Source organism: Onthophagus taurus, chromosome 1, assembly GCF_036711975.1.
Source record: "Onthophagus taurus isolate NC chromosome 1, IU_Otau_3.0, whole genome shotgun sequence".
NCBI lineage: Eukaryota > Metazoa > Arthropoda > Insecta > Coleoptera > Scarabaeidae > Onthophagus > Onthophagus taurus.
Window position 1 is genome coordinate 2,378,460 of NC_091966.1, and position 23,882 is coordinate 2,402,341.

Genomic DNA, 23,882 nt, shown 5'->3' on the forward strand with positions numbered 1-23,882 from the left:
AAAATTCATTTTGTTCTATCTAAAATTAATGTATGTATTTAAAAGTTAATGTTGCTATGGTGATAACCATACATACATACTATGATGGAACATAATGTATCAATTTTTTTTGTTCTTTCTGAAACTATTGTATGTATTTAAAACTTAACTGTTGTTATGGTAATAACCATACCATGATGGAAAACATTGTTTCCAATTATTGCCAAAGTTTGTAGCAGTATTTCAAAATTCACTAACAACTCTGGCATTATGTGCTGGTGCTCCGTAATATTGAAAATATATCATTTGAGACATATTTAATGGCAAATTGTCGACCAAAGGCTCAATGTGCTTCCTTAATATATTGAGGTATATGCCAAAATTCTATTATCTAAAGGGCACACCATACATTGAACCGTAATCTTCTTTGAACACTCAGAGACTTCATCGGTCCAGATGACATTTTGAACAAACAGCAGATTATTTAATTTTTCTAAATATCATCTACAAAATTCTAATCTGCACGTAAATAATGAGTTAGCCCCGCTTTGTATGGTTTATACTTATTTTTCTTTTATATTCGGGAGCAGCGGCTTTTGGGTCAGATGTCGTGTTCAATTTCTCTGCAAGATGTTGATGGATTTATCGCAAGTGAAGCCAACACATTGACTTCATCCTCTTGCAGGTCATTTTGATATGTTTTTGCACGTGGTTTGGGGAAGGACCAAAAATCTATTAAATTTTCTGCTAACATATAGCATTCCATCATGTTACAGTTTTCATAATATGCGAAATGCACATAATGCAAGAGTTGTTATCGAATTTTTAAATACAAACTTTGGCAATTATTTGATACATTATGTTCCATCATAGTATGTATGGTTATCACCATAGCAACATTCAGTTTTAAATACATACATTAGTTTCAGATAGAACAAAATGAATTTTTGTTAATTATTCAATAACTATAAGAAATATACCCCACAAACTATATATATTTGTTATCAGAAGCAAATAACAAATTATTTTAGGTCATAGCCAACTATGGTTTCCATTTAAAAAAAGAAAGTTACGTCTAAAATTTCGAAAGTAAAAGATGGGGAAAAAATTCTACCTACGCAACTGAATTCTTCGTAAAAAGTTGCCCATATAATGTTTTATTTATAATACTCCATCTTTGATAATAAGTGAGATATTCGCGAATGTCATTTTCGCAAAATTTTCAGTTTTTGCCGATAGGGCGAAAATAAAAGACGATAGCTGTTCGGAGTTTTCGGTATTAGCATTTTCTCGAAAAACGAGATCATGACATGTAAGCTACTTTTTTTCTATGTGGACATCGAAATTGGGACACCTGTACGTTTCTGAGACTACTTGCCATAAAATAATTTTGAAGTTTTTAAGCACTGGGTCATTGTTGCGAATACCTAGAGAAAAGAAGAGATACGATGAAAATAATGCAAGCACTTTGTTGGTAAGATCATTAAGAAGAAGAGCTGAAAATCTCCAATTTGTTAAAAAGTCGCAAATTCAGAAGATATTAAAACACAACAAGATACATCTATACAAGCCAGTTTTTAAACATGTCTGGCTGAAAAAGATCCAACAGTCGGCGGTTGCGGAACATTGCCATGCAGAGGGGCACCGAATAGACTTCGAACAAACAAAGGTGCTGGCTAGGGACAACAGATACTACCAAAGACTGACAAGAGAAGCCATAGAGATCCACCGACATAAAAAATAACGTCAACAGAGAGGATGGCTGGGAGCTTAGCAGAACATGGAAGATGGTGGTGAACACGAAGACCTCTTCCCGCCTCACGCCGGACACGACGCAATCAGTTACTAATTAGCTTGTAATTAGCACTAACTGATTATTAATTAGTTTTTTCCGACTTATATACAGTTACCGATTTTTGATCTCGTCACTTCGAACCAGTTTCTGAAGAAGGTTGCAACATGGCATCCGAAACGTCAAACCTTTTATTAAAAGACGCACGGCAAAACCAGAAAGTTTCTAGTGTTAGTTCTAATTTTAGTTTAATGTTTTGGAAGTCAGCGATGAAGCAAAACGTTTGGATTTTTGTTTGTGAGTTTCCAGTATGGAAAGAGGATTTCATAAGAAAATAATGGTTTCTGATGAATCAACTTTTTCGACAAATGGTGTTGTGGCTTCGATATTGGAGTGACTCTAATCCGCATTTTTGAATACCACGGAGGCGTTAGTACTGTGTTAATAAAGTAAATGTGTGGTGCGCCATTTTTTATTACGGAATAATAGGGCCATACTTCTTTGACACTACTTGTAATGTGAATAGTTATTTAGCTATGTTAAGAAATTTACCTCGACGGTGAATTAGCCAATCTTCCATTAGAATACAGTGGTTCATTTTATTTTCAACAAGATGGATGCCCAGCACAAGGACAGTAGAATCTAACAGGACTCCTACATCCATTGTTGTGACAACCTGCCCGCAAACTACGTCACATTTTCCACGCCCAGCTGTTGTTATGGTCTATGTGTTTGTTGTGTATTTTTAGAGGTTATATCCTAGACGTATTCATATTATTTTTGATGTTTTATGCTTTTAGACGTATTAATGTCTATCATATAACCTCTAAAAACGCAGACAGTTACCAGGCGTGGCAAATAGTGTGACGTAGAGTGCGGGCAACCAATCCCTAGTAGGAGATTTCCCTTTAGTCCCTAGTGGACTACAAAAATACAATGGATGTAGCAGTCCTGTTAGATTCTATTGTCCTTGTGCCCAGCATATTATGCGGCAACGGTTAGACAATACGTTTCCAGACCACTGGATTGGGAGACAAGGACCAGTTCAGTGGCCTCCTAGGTGCCCAGATTTAACATTAATGGATTTTTTCCTATGGGGCCGATTGAAACAAATTGTTTATCGCACACCTCAAATAAATGCCACTACTGATCAATTAAAGGATGCGATTAGAGATGCCGTTGCTTCAATATCATTACATGAGGTTAGAAAAAGTTTTGATGAATTACTTGTTCGTTTAAAGGCATGTGCTCAACAGGGTGGTAGTGTGTTTGAGTAAATAAACTTACAACTTCTGCATTGTTAATTTAGAATTAGTTATTTGATATTAAAATAAATTTAATGATCACAAATAAATAAAAGCACGCCGATTTTTTAGAAAATTGGTATTAGAGACTACCTTTTACTTTGTACAACTTTTAATAGTAACTTATTTCCTTATCTTCTCAAATAAATGCACTTTACTCTTGTACCATTTAAAGTTTTTTCAATTTTCTGAACACCGCGTATAAAATATGTTAAATGTTTCTATCCCAATCTTACTCTAAGAACTAGCAAAACTTTTTATCAAGATTAAGTTTTTTCGATAAAATAAAAAGGTTTTTCCTATTCAACACCTTTTCCGTGGACATACTGTAGATTGATAATATTTTTTTGTAATTCGCGACGGTAACGAAAGCTCTAACAGTACTCAAACGGGTGCTGTAATGAGACTCCTTACAGCATCCGATGCTGTAATGAGATTTTAGTAACATTTTATGGAACCAGTTCAAGTTGGTGACATTGGCTCATCAATTTTTCTAGTTGTCAATGTGACAATTTTTGTCTATGGATGTTTAAACACGTTCTTAGCATCGAATACAAGGTCCACAATGATGAGGATATTGAACACTGAGCAATTTCTCTTATTTTGGGAGGTGTACATGAAACATTTTTTTCAGGTGAATACATTTTGTGTTTTGACAGTTTGTAATTGTCAATTCAAATTTCTATTTTCAAGTGTTACGGTGTTACCAACTGCTGCATACCTATTTCCCTACATTGTCAAAATTTATTTTTTTTGTTAAAAAATAGCATAAAAAACACGTTTTATGCGGCTTCGCCACTCGTTTTTCAACTTGAATGAGTGCTTTAAGTCTTATGAAATGTGTTTTAATATACTATTCCTTAATCAAAAATTTCATAAAATCTCGAAAACCTTTGTCTACTAATATGATGGCTATCTTTGAGGTTATACTGATTTGTTTCGACACATTTATCAATACTATGTATTCATGACTTTTCGTGACCTAATATTATTTTATAATTTTGTGGAACTTTAAATTCCTTAATTATTATTACCAACATGTTTCGGTTATTAATCGAATGTCTGTGTTTGAAGTTTATGTTATTAGTATAGAAATTCACCAACATTATTGACAGTTTATAGGTTCTTGGGTTGGATGAACTAATTATGGATCTAATAGGATTATTAAGCTTGTGTAGCTTTAGTAGTGTTTACAACGTTAATAATTACCTGAACATTTATTAACACTGTCTTTAGTACTACCTTTCGTAGTTTCTTTAGTTCGTTAATAAAATCTACTATCGTCTTTTATTTCGATTAGGCGTTTCATCACAAATACTTTCTTGTTCTACATTTCATTTTAATAAAAAATCCCTTAAAACTTGTTATCGAAATTTGTACCTTCCATACCATTCTGCTAACCCAACATTTTCTAGATTATCTAGCAATATTAATCGTTTCCGACATCTTTCAACATATCATCGTTCATGCCCATTTCAACATTCTCACAAAAATCTTTGAGCAACTTCCTTGATATTGTTCAACGCCATTGTTATATCTCTTAACATTTCGTAATTTCTTCAAATATCATCACTAGCGTCCATCAACACCCGGACCTTCTCCATCATTTGTCAATATCGTTTTTAACATCCACAAGGTGTCTAGAAATGGTAGCATGTATTTGCAAATTTAATAAAAAAACACTACAAGTCAGGAAAATATTTTCAACGATGCCTTCGCCAGACATGACATCTCACACAATAACTATGTAATGGTCGTTTATGTTTCTGTGTTGAATTTTCGTTGGCCCAATAGCGGCAATTATGTCATTTACATGACCATTTAAATGAAAGTTCGCTTCATCACTAAACAGAATTGTTTGAAATGGTGAGTGACGTTGAAGCTTTTCAAATTGGATTTTGTAACGACGATTTTTTACTGAATTTTTACCAGTTATTGACTGCGTTTTCAAACTAAACCTCGCATTTTGTTTATCGTTTGTTAACCTCGAAATCATCTTTAATTACGGAGTTTCACAGTCGATCCGATATTTTCAAAGATTCTACACTTATATGGATAGTAGCCAGGTAGATCATCTCCAAAGAGGAATGTAATCACTTAACAGCGGGGTTACATGGGCTACACAGATACAAACACCATTCAATATCATTCTGATTATCTAACATTTTCTAGAACATTTAGCAATATAAATCGACATTTTCCAACAAATTATTCTCTGATTATTTATCTCGGATTATTATTTGACCTCCACATTTTTCAACATCTTTATTAGTATATTGATCAACATTCCCCCTAACATCTTACAATAAGGCTATATCATGGCCTTCTTAAATATTCTCTATTGTATCCCTCAACTTTCTCAATGATATCAGTAAACATAGTTTTTGCGCAACAAAATCCGGCTTCTTTCTTAGGTTAGATTAAGTTAAGTAAGGCTAGGTTCGATTGGGTTGGATTAAGTTAGGTTAGATTTACCTACAGCATCCTTCAACATCCTCCTCGACTTCTTTGAACATAATCAGTGCTCAATAAAATCTCGGTCACCCTCAATATCTTCTCCATCATCTATCAATATCGTCTTTGACTCATCATTGATATCTCTCATCATCGCCGATATATTATATTATATATATTATAGTATCTAGCCTTCCTCAACATGTTCAATCAGCGTCCTCGCTGACATCTTTGAATATAATTATTACTATCCCTAACATTCTACTTCCTCAACATTTTCTGGATCATCTACCAACAGATTATGGTCAATATCAGCATTTAATTGAAATATTAGAGCATCGTCCCTGATATTTTAGGTCATCGTTGATGCCCGGTCATGCCTGATATCTTTTAACATAACCTCCATCATTTATCAACACAATCCAGGTCTACCTCAGTACATTCTCCATCATCTATCTATCATTTGTAATAATCATCTTTGATATATCTCAATATTATCCAATATGTACATGGTTCTCCTCAACATATTCAACATCCTCCTTGATGGATCTAAAAATAATGCTTAATCAATGTAATTTCCAATAACTTTTCAAACTAATTTGATCAAGAAATTCTTGTGGTCTTATGTACTCGTTACAATTATTAATCTAAGTTCTTATCAGCCGGAATGAAAGTGAGATTATTATCTTCTGTGTTTATATTCATCTACACAGTTTCCTGTCATTTTTTAATGTCTGTGAAATTCTTAAGGTTTTTGTCTGCTTTTTGAAAATGTTTCTTTGACATCTTTACTTATTTTTATTACTTCAATTTCATGTCCTTCCATTGTGGCTTATATAGCAATCATTGGAAGATTGTTAACCCTTTGTTGACTAGTGGTTTCACCGCAAGACCAATAATATAAAAACACTTCTCTAGCCGACTAGTGGTTTTACAATGATGCCACTACAATAAGCGCGTGTGCAGACAGTAACCCCACCACTCTGTGCATAAATTTCGGCGCAAGGAAGGCTAAATTCTGATAATTCACGTGGAAAAAGTGAGGTTGGGGTATATAATTCGTTTAGTGTGCATTATTTCGTTTTTAGTGTGTTTTTCAAATATGAGTGGTAAGTTTTTAATAAATATCTATTGTTCAATGTATAATTGTACTTACTATTAATCTGTGAGTAGATATTACTACTATTTGAGTATTATTTTATGAAAACCCTTCAGGTTTCACAATGAAACCACTAAGCACTAAGCAAATCCAATACAAACAGTGTTTTCGATTGCTGAGCTAGAAAAAATTGAGCCAGATGCTTTGTTTACTTTATTAGAAAATATTCCATCTGATGCAGAATCCGAGACAAGTGGTGATGACGACGAAGATGAAAATTTACCAGAGTTAGGAGATGGCTTAGCAAATAAAGAGCAGGAAGAATGCAGAATTTTGGATATAGCTAATTTGCCAATAATTTTTCAAGATGAAGAAAATGAAGAGAATTGGGATTCCGACGATGAAGTGCCCCTTTCGGAGATAAGGAGGCGTGAATTAGCCACAAAAACTGTATGGACTAAAACTGCGTACAACTGCTTGAAAAATAAAAAAGATTTTGGTGGGGATTATGGTCCCAACATTCCAGATAATGTAGAAACTCCAACTGACACATTCCTTCAACTTTTTCACAAAAGTTTAATTGATTATCTCGTTTTTCAGACAAATTTGTATGCGGTACAAAAAACCAGCCGTGCAACTTTTACTGCAACAAACTTGAAGGAAATGAAAACTTTTCTTGGTATCAATATGTTGATGGGTATCAAGAGGTTGCCAAGCTATCTTGATTATTGGTCCTCTAGGCCAAAACTTAGAGATGAGTTCATAGCCTCAAAAATGTCAAGAGATAGATTCAAGTGGTTCCATTATATATGCATGTGGAACTGTAAAATGTGGAAGAAGAGATTTGCCGCAGGGTATAACAGATGACAAAGATTTACGAAGAGGTGAATCAGATTACAGGGTCAGTTTAGATGGAATTGTCTATGTGAAGTTGAAAGACACTAAAGCAGTAAATTTTTTGTGTAATCATATGAATCTTACGGAACAATCTCATACAACCAGGAAAGAAAAAGATGGTACACTGCAGGAAATTGCATGCCCAAAATTAGTAGTAAGCTACAATAAACATATGGGACATGTAGATAGATTTGATATGTTGAAGTCTCTCTATGAAATCGATAGAAAATCAAAGAAATGGTGGCACAGGATCTTTTGGTACCTACTGGATGCGGCTGTTGTAAACGCTTACAAAATCTTCAAAGAAAGGGCTCAATCTAAGTCAATGACACTAAAGCTTTTTAGGTTATCTGTTATTTTGGGACTTATTGGAAGTGACAGTAAAACCACCAAAATCGGACGTCCTTCATCAATTACCTATTTCAAAACTACAGTAGCCCCAGAAATTAGGTTCGATTCCTGTGCCCATATGCTAATTCATGGTTCATCCAGAAGATGCGCGCTTTGCAGTTCCAAGGCCCAACCTCATCGCACCAGGTGGATGTGTTCAAGGTAAAAATAGTGCCGCCTGTCTTTTATGGTCTCGTACATATTTTCTGTTTCAGATGTAACGTTGGATTGTGTTTAAATGACCAAAAGAATTGTTTCGTTGAATACCATAAGATATAATATAAACAAATACACTGTAAAAATTTGTACTCAATATATTTCTAACTGCCTAGTGGTTTCACGGCGAAACCTCCCTTTTATGTCATTCCGGAGTAACTAAATCTTTCTTTTGATATGTATATGTATATGTTGAGACCAATTGAAGCATTTCCAAGGGTTGATTAAGGGTGATGGTTCCCTAAATTTTGGCAGATTTTTTTAACCTTTTTGTGGATTTAATACATTATTACCTCATTTCACGTGGAATTTAATTCTAAAACTTTTTTTACTCTTACTATTTTTTAAAAAACATTGTCGTTTTCATAAAAGACTCAAAAAACTAAAGACGCGTATCTTGTTAATGCTACTTAAAATTATCGAAAATTCAGTAGTCGGCTGTGAAATTGTACGTAATTTGAGGAACAAACTGTTTATTATGAGCTAAAAAGACATTATCCATAAACAAATTTAGTTTAGGCATAATAATTTTCTAGTGATAAAGAGAAAATTTCCAAAATGTCAAAATTAAGTACTTTTGGTTTTAAAATCGATCATAACTCAAGAATGAAAGGTGATGACGAAAAGTTTTTTAGGAATAAATTGTTTATTATGAACTAAAAAGATATTATTGATAAACAGATTTTATTTAGATGTAATGATTTTCTAGTGATAAAGAGAAAATCCCCATAATGTCAAAATTGAGTACTTTTGTTATCAAAATCGATCATTACTCAAAAATTAATTGTGATGGAGATAAGTTTATTTGAAATAAATTGTTTATTATGAACTAAAAAGACATCATCCATAAACAGATTTGGTTTAGTTATAATGATTTTCTAGTGATAAAAAAAATCACCAAAATGTCAAAATTTATGCATTAAAATAGATCATAACTCAAAAATTAAAGGTGATGGAGAAAAGTTTATTTGAAATAAATTGTTTATTATGAACTAAAAGGACATTACTCATAAACAGATTTGGTTTAGTTATAATGATTTTCTAATGATAAAAAGAGAAAATCACCGAAATATCAAAATTGAGTACTTTTGGTATTAAAATTGCTCATAACTCAAGGATGAAAGGTGATGGAGAAAATTTTTTTAGGAATAAGTTGTTTATTGTCAACTAAGAAGACATCATCCATAAACAAATTTAGTTTAGATGTAATGATTTTCAGGTGATAAAGAGAAAATCCCCAAAATGTCAAAATTGGGTACTTTTGGTGTTAAAATCGATCATAACTCAAGAATGAAAGGTGATGGAGAAAACCTTGTCGTCAAATAACTTTATACCCTATTCATAACGTATACCAAATTTGGTTTTTCTAGCTTAATGTATTACGAAGATATTGAACTTTTTAAAAATTTAAGAGCCAACTTTGAAGGCCCATAACTCCTGAGGTGTACAGGGTGGTTCAAATTCGATGTCCGAATAGGCTAAGTCGGAAACTATAAGAGTTAGAAAAAAAGTAGCTTACATGTCATGATCTCGTTTTTCGAGAAACTGCTAATGCCGAAAACCTCATAGCGCTATCGTCTTTTGTTTTTCCGCTAGAGGCTAAAATTGAAAATATCGTAAAACCAGCAAACGCAATTACCTTGGTTATTATTATAGCTGGAGTATTATAACTAAGACATTATATGGACACTTTTTTACACAGAATTTTATGATGTAGACAAAAAAATTTTTTCGGTTTTAGATTTTGAGATATCATGACAATTTTCATTTTTTTTAATGGAAACAACCACTGATTATTCGCTTATTAAATTCTGTATTTTTTTCTAATTACAAAAATATAGGGTTCGAAAGGTCTATTTCTTATTGTTTTAGAATAAAGCTAAAAATAAACTTTTTTTATAAAATTTCCATCTAGTGTCATCGACGAAATTAAATTTACAGTTTCCTGTAAATTACGGTACTATAACTAAAAATTATTCTACTAAAAATTTATATAAAATTTACTTTATTTTCTAATATGTAACATTCTAACATGTTAAACTTTTCGTAATTTTCGTAATCCATCTAAAAAAACAGAATTTTTAAAGTGACACTTTAAAAATTTTTTAATACAAACAAATGTTGCTATGTTTATTTGAATTCAAAAAAAAACATATGCCGCCATCTATCAATAATTTATTAAGTCATTTAAGAATAATATTAAATATTAATAAAAAATGTGAAATTATGGAATCTATTCCAACTTTTGTATAATTACATATATAAATTAAATAGTTCAACAAATATATTTGTTTCAAATATCAGAAATATGCTTTTTTAATTTTTAATTATAGTACCGTAATTTACAGGAAACTGTAAATTTAATTTCTTGGAAGACACTAAAAGAAAAGATAATTTTTAGCTTTATTCTAAAACAATAAGAAATAGTCCTGTCAAACCCTATATTTTTGTAATCAGAAAAAAATAACGAATTTAATAAGCGAATAATCAGTGGTTGTTTCCATTTAAAAAAACGAACATTGTGATAATATCTCAAAATCTAAAACCGAAAAAATTTTTTTGACTACGTCATCAAATTCTCTGTAAAAAAATGTCCATATAATGTCTTAGTTATAATACTCCAGCTATAATAATAACCAAGATAATTGCGCTTGCTGGTTTTACGATATTTTCAATTTTAGCCTCTAGCGGAAAAACAAAAGACGATAGCGCTATGAGGTTTTCGGCATTAGCAGTTTCTCGAAAAACGAGATCATGACATGTAAGCTACTTTTTTTCTAACTCTTATAGTTTCCGAGTTAGAATATTCGGACATCGAATTTGAACCACCCTGTACAACTTAGTATAGAGGTAAATTACGTTAAATCATCTTAATTTATTGTCCTCTACATGTCCCTGCTCTGTGTCGGTTTTTATGTGAATCACCCTGTATATTAACAATATTTTTAAAGAAAATCTTTTTTTTAACTAAATTTAAAAGTCAGTCAACAAAGGGTAAACTTCAAAAAAGAATTTATCTTTGAAACAAATTTTCAGCATATTGTATTTTACAGAAGTTGTTTCGCTGTGTTTATACACTATCGATTTTTCTATCCATTCCTTCATTATAAAATATTTTTATAAGACAAACACTCAAATTTTGTTCCAAAAACACCAACACGATTAAAATTTTTATTTTACAAAGCCTCTCTGAGTGTATGAGATTAAAAAAAAAAGTTAACGTAAATACAGAGGAAATGAATCGTTTATATAGAAACTATGTCGAAAATCCGAAAATGCGGTTTCGTTTTATTAGTTGGGAAACTATTAAATGTTTTATATATCGTAGAGAGTTAGTTTCAACCCTCATAACCCAACATTCACGATCGCCGCTTTTGTTATAGAGTTTTAGCCCCTGCTGGTGTATCGCCATCGCTCTCGCAACCGATTTGCAGCGACTTTTATGTGCTTGCCATTAGCACGTAGTGTTTTAATAACTGCACCAATACCACCACCTGGGTGGTATATACCGTTTAAGTTTTTCAGCCCCTCTTTCCATCCCGCCAATTCTTCTACTTCAGTCGAATGGAAAGACAGAAAGGGAGTGTAATGCAGTTGAACGTCGGGGAAATGGAATTTTTAGTGACTCAGCATCGTGTCGATCCGTTTCGATGCAATGGTAGAAACTTCAAGCGTTATTGACTGCGATACGTCTAGGGGGGGCTCTTTTACGTTTCATTCTTTTTTAGATTCGAACGTTGAGAATGTTTTCTATTTCTCGCCATTTAAACACAACACAATGATTTTTAATTCAAACAAAACAAACTGTACGGTTTAAACAAAAGTAAACAATGGGAGGTAACAAAGGTATAAAAAGAAAAATCCTCATTAGGGATTACAACGAGACCTCCACCGAACAAATAGTATGAATTCACAAACGAGCCGCATCTAGCAAAAAAATCCCGAAGAGAAAAACTCGTCTCTCTCTCGTTTAGCTGTTTTTATTGGGATTTCTTTTATACATTAGACGCGAAATAGACCGACGCGCGAAGGTTTCCATCCTTTGAAAACGAGTTGGTTTTTGGTTTACCTTTACGTGATGCAATGAAGAGACTTTCTGCAGCAACACGAGACATAAAATTGCCATAGCTGTCAATGGCCACCTTCTCAATGTTTCCATCATCTGAAACAAATAAATTTTTATTTTAGATTTATGATTATTGCAAGAAGATAGTTAGACAATAAATATAAATCCAACAAGATTGATTTAATTTCCAGAACGTTTGGCCCAGATATTCCCTCTATTCTCTTTTGGTTTCATTGTCATAAACCGCACGAACCCGAGTTTCCTTCATGGGCCATTTCATCACCGACCCATTTTGCTCAACTACCGAGGACATAACGTAAACTAGGCGATATCCATCCCAGTCAACGGCCGAGGAAGCAACGCTTAATCACGGAACGCAGTCCCATTAAGGTAATGAGGGAATAAAGCGGCAACGTCGCACAGCTAATTGGACGACGTTTTTTTTTGGAGCTTTCGAAATTTTTGCTTTACCCCGCTTGACGGATGGAACTGATGTTTGCTCTTTTTTTTCAACAAAAATAAACAAAGCCCAACCCGAAAAGCTCGTATTCGCCAGGATTGTTTTACGAAAACTTTGTACGCGTTCCAGGAAACTCGACACACACGATGTGCTTTTTGTTATTGTTGATGTTTACACATTGAATGGGAAGTATATAAAGGAAAAAAAAACACTATAAATATAAAGTTAATTAACTTGTTGGGGATGGAGAAGTTGAATTGTCGATTGGAAGAGTTTTGAACGGAAGGTTATTATTCATGGCCGCAAACCATAATGAATTAATTTCGACCGAGTGTGCACCGGTTGGTGACGTCAAGAGAGACGCTCCATTATGGAGCGGACGGGCCACTCAACGCTCAGCATCGGTTTTTTCACGAGTCCCAGGTGTCCATGACATCCGGTTATCGCTTCGACCCATCAAATTGTAAAGGGTACCTTTACAATTCGATTCGAACCTAATAATCTAAATAGTGGTAATAATCGAATATTACTTACTAAAAATAAGAAATAATTTTGTTTAACCCATTTGTATCGTAAGCTCAGGCTTTTCCTAGCCATTATCATCGAAACGCATATACCCTTTCAATAGGGAGCGAAATAAAATTAGAATTAATTTAACACTATCACAAGAAGTAATACTATACCTAGAACTAGATACATTCGTGTTTTAACCGCACGTCTCTTAAGCCTTTGTGTCCCAATGGTACTTTAAAGTACCGGTAGTTTTAAACATTCATTTTAAACTGTAGTCATCTATTCGACGCATTTAAAGCTGTCGGTACTTTCTACTATACAAGAAAGAATCTGTATAAAAAATGACACAATTCGCACTGTAGGGTTTTTAGGTATATTTAAACTTATCTGTCCAAATGTGATGGTTAGAAGTTTAGTGAAAAGTGGTGTTGTTGAATTTTGTTGTTCAAAAAGGTATTTCGTTGATAAATGGTTATTAGGTGTGATTTATACAAATCATTTTAAAAAGAAAGCATTGACACTTTTAGGTTATATGAAAATGTAAGTTTTATTTCAACATTTTTTTTCTTAATATTTTTCCAATCCAACCCTACAATTATTATACATCATTTTAAAGAGAAAGCTTTGAGTTTTAATTTAAAATAACTCTCATTCCTTAATTTCCATAAATACGGCTTCCAGGAATTTTTAAATTAATATCTTTTTTGACACTTTTAGGTTATACGAAAATGTAAGTTTTATTTCAACATTTTTCTTCTCACTATTTTTCCAATCCAACCCAACAATTATTATACATCATTTTAAAGAGAAAGCTTTGAGTTTTAATTTAAAATAACTCTCATTCCTTAATTTCCATAAATACGGCTTCCAAGAATTTTTAAATTAGCATCTTTTTTGACACTTTTGGGTTATACGAAAATGTAAGTTTTATTTCAACATTTTTTTTCTTAATATTTTTGCAATCCAACCCAACAATTATTATACATCATTTTAAAGAGAAAGCTTTGAGCTTTAATTTAAAATAACTCTCATTCCTTAATTTCAATAAATACGGCTTCCAAGAATTTTTAAATTAATATCAATTTTGACACTTTTAGGTTATACGAAAATATAAGTTTTATTTTAACATTTTTTTTTCTTAATATTTTTCCAATCCAACCCAACAATTATTATACATCATTTTAAAGAGAAAGCTTTGAGCTTTAATTTAAAATAAGATTCATTCCTTAATTTCAATAAATACGGCTTACAGGAATTTTTAAATTGGCATCTTTTTTGACACTTTTAGATTATATGAAAATGTAAGTTTTATTTCAACATTTTTTTTCTTAATATTTTTCCAATCCAACCCAACAATTATTATACATCATTTTAAAGAGAAAGCTTTGAGCTTTAATTTAAAATAACTCTCATTCCTTAATTTCAATAAATACGGCTTCCAGGAATTTTTAAATTACCATCTTTTTTGACACTTTTAGGTTATACGAAAATATAAGTTATGTTTTAACATTTTTTTTCTCAATATTTTTCCAAACCAACCCAACAATTATTATACATCATTTCAAAGAGAAAGCTTTGAGCTTTAATTTAAAATAATTCTCATTCCTTAATCCCAATAAATACGGCTTCCAGGAATTTTTAAATTAGCATCTTTTTTGACACTTTTAGGTTATACGAAAATGTAAGTTTTATTTCAACATTTTTTTTTCTTAATATTTTTCCAATCCAACCCAACAATTATTATACATCATTTTAAAGAGAAAGCTTTCAGCTTTAATTTAAAATAAGTCTCATTCCTTAATTTCAATAAATACGGCTTCCAGGAATTTTTAAATTAATATCTTTTTTGACACTTTTAGGTTATACGAAAATGTAAGTTTTATTTCAACACTTTTTATCAATATTTTTCCATTCCAACCCAACAATTATTAGACATCATTTTAAAGAGAAAGCTTTGAGCTATAATTTAAAATAACTCTCATTCCTTAATTTCAATAAATACGTCTTCCAGGAATTTTTAAATTAGCATCTTTTTTGACACTTTTAGATTATATGAAAATGTAAATTTTATTTCAACAATTTTTTTCTTAATATTTTTCCAATCAACCCAACAATTATTATACATCATTTTAAAGAGAAAGCTTTCAGCTTTAATTTAAAATAAGTCTCATTCCTTAATTTCAATAAATACGACTTGCAGGAATTTTTAAATTAATATCAATTTAGACACTTTTAGGTTATACGAAAATGTAAGTTTTATTTCAACATTTTTCTTCTCACTATTTTTCCAATCCAACCCAACAATTATTATACATCATTTCAAAGAGAAAGCTTTGAGCTTTAATTTAAAATAACTCTCATTCCTTAATTTCAATAAATACGGCTTCCAGGAATTTTTAAATTACCATCTTTTTTGACACTTTTGGGTTATATGAAAATGTAAGTTTTATTTCAACATTTTTTTTCTTAATATTTTTCCAATCCAACCCAACAATTATTATACATCATTTTAAAGAGAAAGCTGTGAGCTTTAATTTAAAATAACTCTCATTCCTTAATTTCAATAAATACGACTTCCAGGATTTTTTAAATTAATATCAATTTTGACACTTTTAGGTTATACGAAAATGTAAGTTTTATTTCAACATTTTTTTTCTTAATATTTTTCCAATCCAACCCAACAATTATTATACATCATTTTAAAGAGAAAGCTTTGAGTTTTAATTTAAAATAAGTTTCATTCCTTAATTTCAATAAATACGGCTTCCAGAAATTTTTAAATTTGCATCTTTTTGACACTTTTAGGTTATACGAAAATGTAAGTTTTGTTTCATAATTTTTTTTCTCAATAATTTTCCAATCCAACCCAACGATTATTATACATCAATTTAAACAGAAAGCTTTAAGCTTCAATTTAAAATAAGTTTCATTTCATAATTTCAATAAACACGGCTTCCAGGAATTTTTGAATTAGCATCTTTTTGACACTTTTAGGTTATACGAAAATGTAAGTTATGTTTCAACATTTTTTTTCTCAATATTTTTCCAATCCAACCCAACGATTATTATACATCGGTTTAAACAGAAAGCTTTAAGCTTCAATTTAAAATAAGTTTCATTTCTTAATTTCAATAAACACGATTTCCAGGAATTTTTGAATTAGCATCTTTTTTGACACTTAGATTATGCGAAAATGTTACTTTTTGCTCAATATGCTTTTTCTCAATATTCTATCAGATTTTCGTCGTTCTGTACAGGTCTGATAAACAAATATTCAAATTTATTGCGTCCACGAAAATGTCGTAGCGCAGTTGTGAAAATTGTTCTGCCAAAGCTGTTTAGCTGTTTAGCAGTGCAATGTTTATTTATGTTGTAATGAGAGAAAGAACTGTTTTTCTGAATATCATAATGTGATTTAGGTCTAGTATTAGTTCTAGTTTTAATTGTTATGGAGCACTAGACCAAGAACTAGAATCATTCGGGTTTAGCCGTCTTAAGAGACGTACGGCTAGACCCAAATGATTCTAGTTCTAAGTATAGTGTTAGTTCTACAGTGTGTTAATTATCGTACCCGACGTCATCATTGCAAGTATGCAACCAATATCACAATATTGGCATTGCAATACGCGATTTGAGTATTCAGATATATTCAGTGTGATATTTGTAATGATGACGTTGGGTATGATTATTAATTAACACAGTGTATACAGGTGTTTCGGTGACTCTGGGAACAAATGTAACCACATTTACTAGAGTGAAAATGATCACAATTCCTGTAAAAAAAAATTAGTAAAAGTCCTCAAATTGCAAAGATACAGGCTATCAAAGTTAGGAAATTTTAACACATTTTTCTAAATATCTTAAACACTATTTATGGTAAAGCGTTGAAATTTGGTTGAAAGATTGAGGAAAGAGGTTGAAAAATTATTTTAAAGTTTGATGATTTTTCATTCATTTGAGATTGCAAAATAGCAGTAGCTATGCGTAACCATGGCAACCAACTGTTTCAGATATCAAAAATTAATCATTGTCTTAATAAAATATCTGAAACAACTGGTTGCCATGGCTAGGCATGGATACTGTTATTTTTCTACCTCAAATGAATGGAAAATCATGACACAACTTTAATGCAATTTTGCTCGAAAATTTTCTTATGCAACTAATATTGCAATACCAATTGCAAAAAATTTAAATCCTTAGACCCGTCTCAGCGATTTTTCTATAAACCGTTTTTAATTGTTTTAACGAATTTATCCGTTACTTTCTTGAAGCACTGTATACATTTTTACGCAATTCAAGCTCAAACATTAGCATTCCACCACCAGGACAGTCACCGTAGGAATGTTACACTCCTCAACATCTTAATAATAACAACATATGTTTATTAATCAACAACATATAAATTCATAAAAACAGTTGGTATCAATAAAACCAAATCATTACAGTTTTTGATTAGTTCTATTAATAAATAGACTTCATTAAATCAAAAAATGTTTGGCACGAAACAATTCATTCTTTTAATATACTTTGTGTTTACGAGGGATCAAAAATTGAAAGCACTTATTTAATATAAATAAAGAGGTCGTTGAAGGGTGGTTTTACCCCAACTGCCCGCCTCGTAATTATTCAAAAACAAAAAGCAATAAATTGCAAAACTTTCTGTTACACGTAGTTTGAGGGTCGACCGCGAGTCGAAGCGCTCCTGGTTCGGCCTGTTGATTGCCGTTAAGCGTTCGAGGCGAAACTTTACCGACAACATTCGCCCTACCTCTCAACCCCCTCTCTCCGGTACTTTTTGTAAATTATTTTTATTGGTCAAAGTTGCCCCGAAGCTAGGAACGTGACGATATCTCTTATCACCTTCATTCGTGTCCGGTTCTTTCTTTATCCGCGCGGAAGGAAGAGGGTTGGCGAATAATGCCGCGTCGCAATTCTGCGCCGCTGTCTCCTGAGAGAAAAATCCGCCCTAATAAGACAGATAGATAGGCCATTAGGACCCAAAAAAGCAATATCTGACTCTAGGGCTAACGGTGAAGTTCGCTGTAGTTTTCGTCCGGGTTTCGCATAAAAATTCCGGGCGAGTTCTCTACGTTGACAATCTTTGTGTGTAAATCTTCTAAAAGGGGCGATAGAAATCACTGGATTCTATAAAAAGAAGCAGGTTCTTTCTAAGAACATTATATTTTCTGCGGCACATTGTGTGTCTCCTTAAGAAAATTTATTATTTTTTTTATTGTTAGTGAGTAGAATAACTTTCAATTATTAACACTATTAAAAAACTCCAACAGTATTGGTTTTGAAAAATAATACTGTGTCGACGTTATAAGAAGTTGTGTTGAGGTTAGGTTGTAAAATGATTGATTGTTAGTTGTTATAATCCATAAAATGATGATTATGGATAAAAATGACCTAACTATGGCTATTACCAACCTAACAGACTTAAAATCCCAAACATTTCAATTTGAGGCATTTAACAAAATGGATTTTAACTCAAAAATTAAAAGTTATGGATCAGAATGATGTTAATAAAAATTGTTCGTAATAAACCATAAAAACATAAACCATAAACGAATTCGTTCCACCTGTTTCGCATTTTTGATTATAAACCATAAAATCCCAAAATGTCTAAATTGATGTTTTTGGGTAATAATATTTGTTATAACTCGAAAACCAAAAATGCTAGAAGAAAATGTTGTGGATGAAATTTGTTTGTAATAACTTACTAAAACGTTTTTGGCAAGCGATTGTAGCCCGTCTATGGCTATTACCAACCTAACAGTCTTAAAATCCCAAATATTTCAAATTTGAGGCATTAAACAAAATGGATTTTCACTCAAAAATTGAAAATTATGAATGAAAATGATGTTAATCCAAATTGTTCATAATAAACCATAAAAACATAAATCATAAACGAATTCGTTCCAACTGTTTCGCATTTTTGATTATAAACCATAAAATCCCAAAATGTCTAAATTCATGTTTTTGGATAATAATATTTGTTATAACTCGAAAACCAAAAATGCTAGAAGAAAATGTTGTGGATGAAAATTTTTTGTAATGACTTACTAAAACGTTATTAGCAAGCGATTGTAGTCCATCTATGGCTATTACCAACCTAGCAGACTTAAAATCCCAACCATTTCAAATTTGAGGCATTAAACAAAAGGGATTTTAAATTAAAAATTATGGATGAGAATGATATTAATAAAGATTGTTCATAATAAACCATAAACGAATTCTTTCCAACTATTTCGCATTTTTGGTTATAAACCATAATATCCCAAAATCACAAAATGTACGTTTTTAGACAAATTTTTATTATAAGACGTAATTTAAAAATGCTAAGAGATAATGTTATGGATTAAAATTATTTATAATGAACCAATACAACAATATCTACAAGCTATAATTCCCCATCTGTGACTATTGCCAACCTAGCAGACTTAAAATCATAAATATTTCAAATTTGAGGCATTAAATAAAATGGATTTTAACTCAAAAATTAAAAATTATGGATGAAGACTGATATTAATAAAAATAGTTCGTAATAAACCATAAAAACGAAAACCATAAACGATTTCAGTCGAACTGTTTCGCATTTTTGATTATAAACCATAAAATCTCAAAATGTCTAAATTGATGTTTTTGGGTAATAATATTTGTTATAACTCGAAAACCAAAAATGCTAGAAAAAAATGTTGTGAATGAAAATTGTTTGTAATGACTTACTAAAATGTTATTGCAAAGCGATTGTAGCCCATCTATGACTATTACCAACCTAGCAGACTTGAAATCCCAAATATTTCAAATTTGAGGCATTAAACAAAATGGATTTTAAAACAAAAACTAAAAATTATGGATGAGAATGATGTTAATAAAGATTGTTCATAATAAACCATAAACGAATTCGTTCCAACTGTTTCGCATTTTTGGTTATAAACCATAATATCCCAAAATCACAAAATGTACGTTTTTAGACAAATTTTTATTATAAGACGTAATTTAAAAATGCTAAGAAATAATGTTATGGATTAAAATTATTTATAATGAACCAATAGAACAATATCTACAAGCTATAATTCCCCATCTGTGACTATTACCAACCTAGCAGACTTAAAATCATAAATATTTCAAATTTGAGGCATTAAACAAAATGGATTTTAACTCAAAAATTAAAAATTATGGATGAAGACTGATATTAATAAAAATTGTTCGTAATAAACCATAAAAACGAAAACCATAAACGATTTCAGTCGAACTGTTTCGCATTTTTGATTATAAACCATAAAATCTCAAAATGTCTAAATTGATGTTTTTGGGGAATAATATTTGTTATAACTCGAAAACCAAAAATGCTAGAAGAAAATGTTGTGGATGAAAATTTTTTGTAATGACTTACTTAAATGTTATTAGCAAGCCATTGTAGCCCATCTATGGCTATTACCAACCTAGCAGACTTAAAATCCCAAATATTTCAAATTTGAGGCATTAAACAAAATGGAGTTTAACTCAAAAATTGATAATTATGAATGAAAATGATGTTAATAAAAATTGTTCACAATAAACCATAAAAACATAAACCATAAACGAGAATTCGTTCCACCTGTTTCGCATTTTTGATTATAAACCATAAAATCCCAAAGCATCTAAATTGATGTTTTTGGGAAATAATATTTTTTATAACTGGAAAATCAAAAATGCTAGAAGAAAATGTTGTAGATGAAAATTGTTTGTAATGACTTACTAAAACGTTATTGACAAGCGATTGTAACCCATCTATGGCTATTACCAACCTAGCAGACTTAAAATCCCAAACATTTCAAATTTGAGGCATTTAACAAAATGGATTTTAACTCAAAAATTGATAATTATGAATGAAAATGATGTTAATAAAAATTGTTCATAATAAACCATAAAAGCATAAACCATAAACGAGAATTCGTTCCACTTGTTTCGCATTTTTGATTATAAACCATAAAATCCCAAAGCATCTAAATTGATGTTTTTGGGAAATAATATTTGTTATAATTCGAAAACCAAAAATGCTAGAAGAAAGTGTTGTGGATAAAAATTGTTTGTGATGACTTACTAAAACATTATTGACAAGCGATTGTAGCCCATCTATGACTATTACCAACCTAGCAGATTTAAAATCCCAAACATTTCAAATTTGAGGCATTTAACAAAATGGATTTTCAACTCAAAACTTGAAAATTATGAATGAAAATGATGTTAATAAAAATTATTCATAATAAGCCATAAAAACATAAATCAAACGAATTCTCGTTCCAACTATTTCGTATTTTTAGTTATAAACCGTAAAATCCCAAAATCTGTAAATTGACATTTTTGGAGAACAACTTTTATTATACATAAGTCGAAAACCAAAAATGCTAGAAGAAAATGTTATGGATAAAAATTGTTTGTAATGAATCAATAAAACGTAATCTGTTAGCAATTATACTTGTCAGTGATTATTACCAACCTAACAGATTTAAAATCCGAAACATTTCAAATTTAAAACATTAAATTATCAAAAAATTTACATCGGTAGGTGAGAATAATATTTATAAAAATTGTTGATAATAAATCACAAAAACTTAATAAATAATTACTTCGCAAACAGTTTCTCGTTAAAGACTTAAAATCAACAATCTCTAAATTAAAGCTTAACTCGAAAACCAAATATGTTAAAACTTAAGTTCAAAAGTCAAAAGTAAGATCTTGCAAATATGGCCTTCATCTTGGCTTCAATACTTGGCCTATTATTATTTGTTATCCCCCACACAATTATTATAACATGAGAAAAATTGTTTTATCATTATAAACGGTTTTCAAACACATCAGCTTCTAATTCTAGACAAACATTTTCCTAATTTGTCATGAACCACGTACTCTATGCGACATGTTTTCGTTAATCAACACAACAGCTGCGTGAATACGAGGTATAACATTTGCTTTCAAACAGCTCCCAAAAAAGTTATCCAACAGATTCAAAGCATCACTTAAAAAGTTAAACGTTCAAGTTCAACTTAAATCGGTTAATGAGACTTGATGGAGTAAATATGAAACTTTATGGAGTTATATAAGACTGTTTTTTCAAAATTGGATTTCTGAAATGGATTTGAATTGAATAAATAAAAAGTAGGTTGTCGTACATTCCATTAAATAAATACGAAAGATTAGTACTTTTACGAACTCTATACATTGTTCTCCAACCTACGTGGGTGATATTTGACACAAAATACTTTCAAAAAGAAAATCTGCACAATCTCACTTTGAGCGATTTTCCTTGGGATTTTCAGATATATTGAACCTCAACGGTGGCAACAAAAGAATAGCCCAGAAACTAAGTGAAAAGTGGGGGTAATCCACAATCCACCATCTCCGGGGTCGTAGGATTTTCCAGAAAGCGGAAGTGGAACCCGCGAAATCTATGAAAATGTGTTTACCGGCTTTCGGCTCTGGTGAGAAAAGTTTTTAAGTAGATTTTTATTACCGCCCCGTATAGCGCGCGTTCAAGCTCTTTCATCGTTTAGACCACGTTTTCGCAACGAAACAAAATGCTTTCTAAGCGCGGATAAAAGACGTAACAATGTTAACGTTCGATATCCGGGGCCCTAGAAACCATTCGATTTTTCTACGGCGAATCTCCCCGAGGAAACTTTTATATACAAAACCGCTTAATTAACCTTCCCTGAAACATTCAGGCATTTGAGTGCGCGCTAATTAACCCTCAAAGTAAAAATGTAGGCTTTTGAAATTCCTGGGTTACGTGCGTGATTTTCAAACTTGTTTCGACATGTTTTCTGGGTTAATATGAATCGCCGCAGAAGGCCCTTTTAGGTCCCCGTTCCTAGTAGTCTCGACAAAGAGGGCAGTTTCCCGCCCCTTCATGTTTACTAAACGCGAACTTCTGATGGAGTTCAAAAGGCCGCGAGCCTCGGGGGAAAGAATGCGTGAGCAGCTTTGATTATACCACGCGGAATTTAAACTGTTTTTGTTCTTTTTTTACCGTTATAATCTTCTCCCGTAATAGCTTTCCACAAAATAAAATAACCTTTATGGATAATTTACCGCGTAGTAATCCCTGGTTATTGCTTAGTGGGTTTTGACAGATCATTGAATCGTAATTCATCGTCTTTCCCTTTGATCTTAAGTAGAAGCTTAATGAGCCGTTTTGGGTTTGGGATATATTTACAGGATACGCAAACTAATTTTGTAGGTTCGGTTCAAATCCGTTTGACGACATCCACTAAAACGTCAATTTCAATCATACAGTGTCAATAATTATTGTAACTACATGGGCGGGTTTATCATTAATACCCTAAAGCTATTTGTGTTTAATAGTAACATCACATTACAATTAAACTTAATTGAATACACAACTCGTATCATTATCGATCTTCTAAACTCATATTAATAATAACTATTATATTAATAACAAAGCTGATTTTACTTTATTTTATTTTATTAACATCATTATCGGTATTAATTAATTAAATCGTTGAAGCAATAGTTAATCCAAGTACGAAAGCTTTCACGGCCGGTATTAATTAAATTAAAAGTAACACTAAATCTAGAACATTTAGAAACTTTCGGGTTAAGCCGTACGTTTTTTTGAAAAAGACGTTTCGAATATCAAGTTCATATCAAGTTCATCTGGAGTCGGGGGTGAGGAATTTTAAACTTTTACATTAATTATTGCAAAA

General features: G+C 31.5%; 1 protein-coding gene across 2 annotated transcripts in view; it reads right to left on the reverse strand.

Moving 5' to 3' along the window:
• The window catches only part of LOC111423600 (follistatin-related protein 5-like), a 245,206-nt gene that overhangs the window by 164,378 nt on the left and 56,946 nt on the right, over positions 1-23,882 (reverse strand). For both annotated transcript variants that reach the window (XM_071194309.1, XM_071194313.1), the window contains exon 2: positions 12,201-12,293. In XM_071194309.1, coding sequence (XP_071050410.1) covers positions 12,201-12,293 — 93 coding nt within the window. The remainder of the gene's footprint in view (positions 1-12,200; positions 12,294-23,882) is intronic.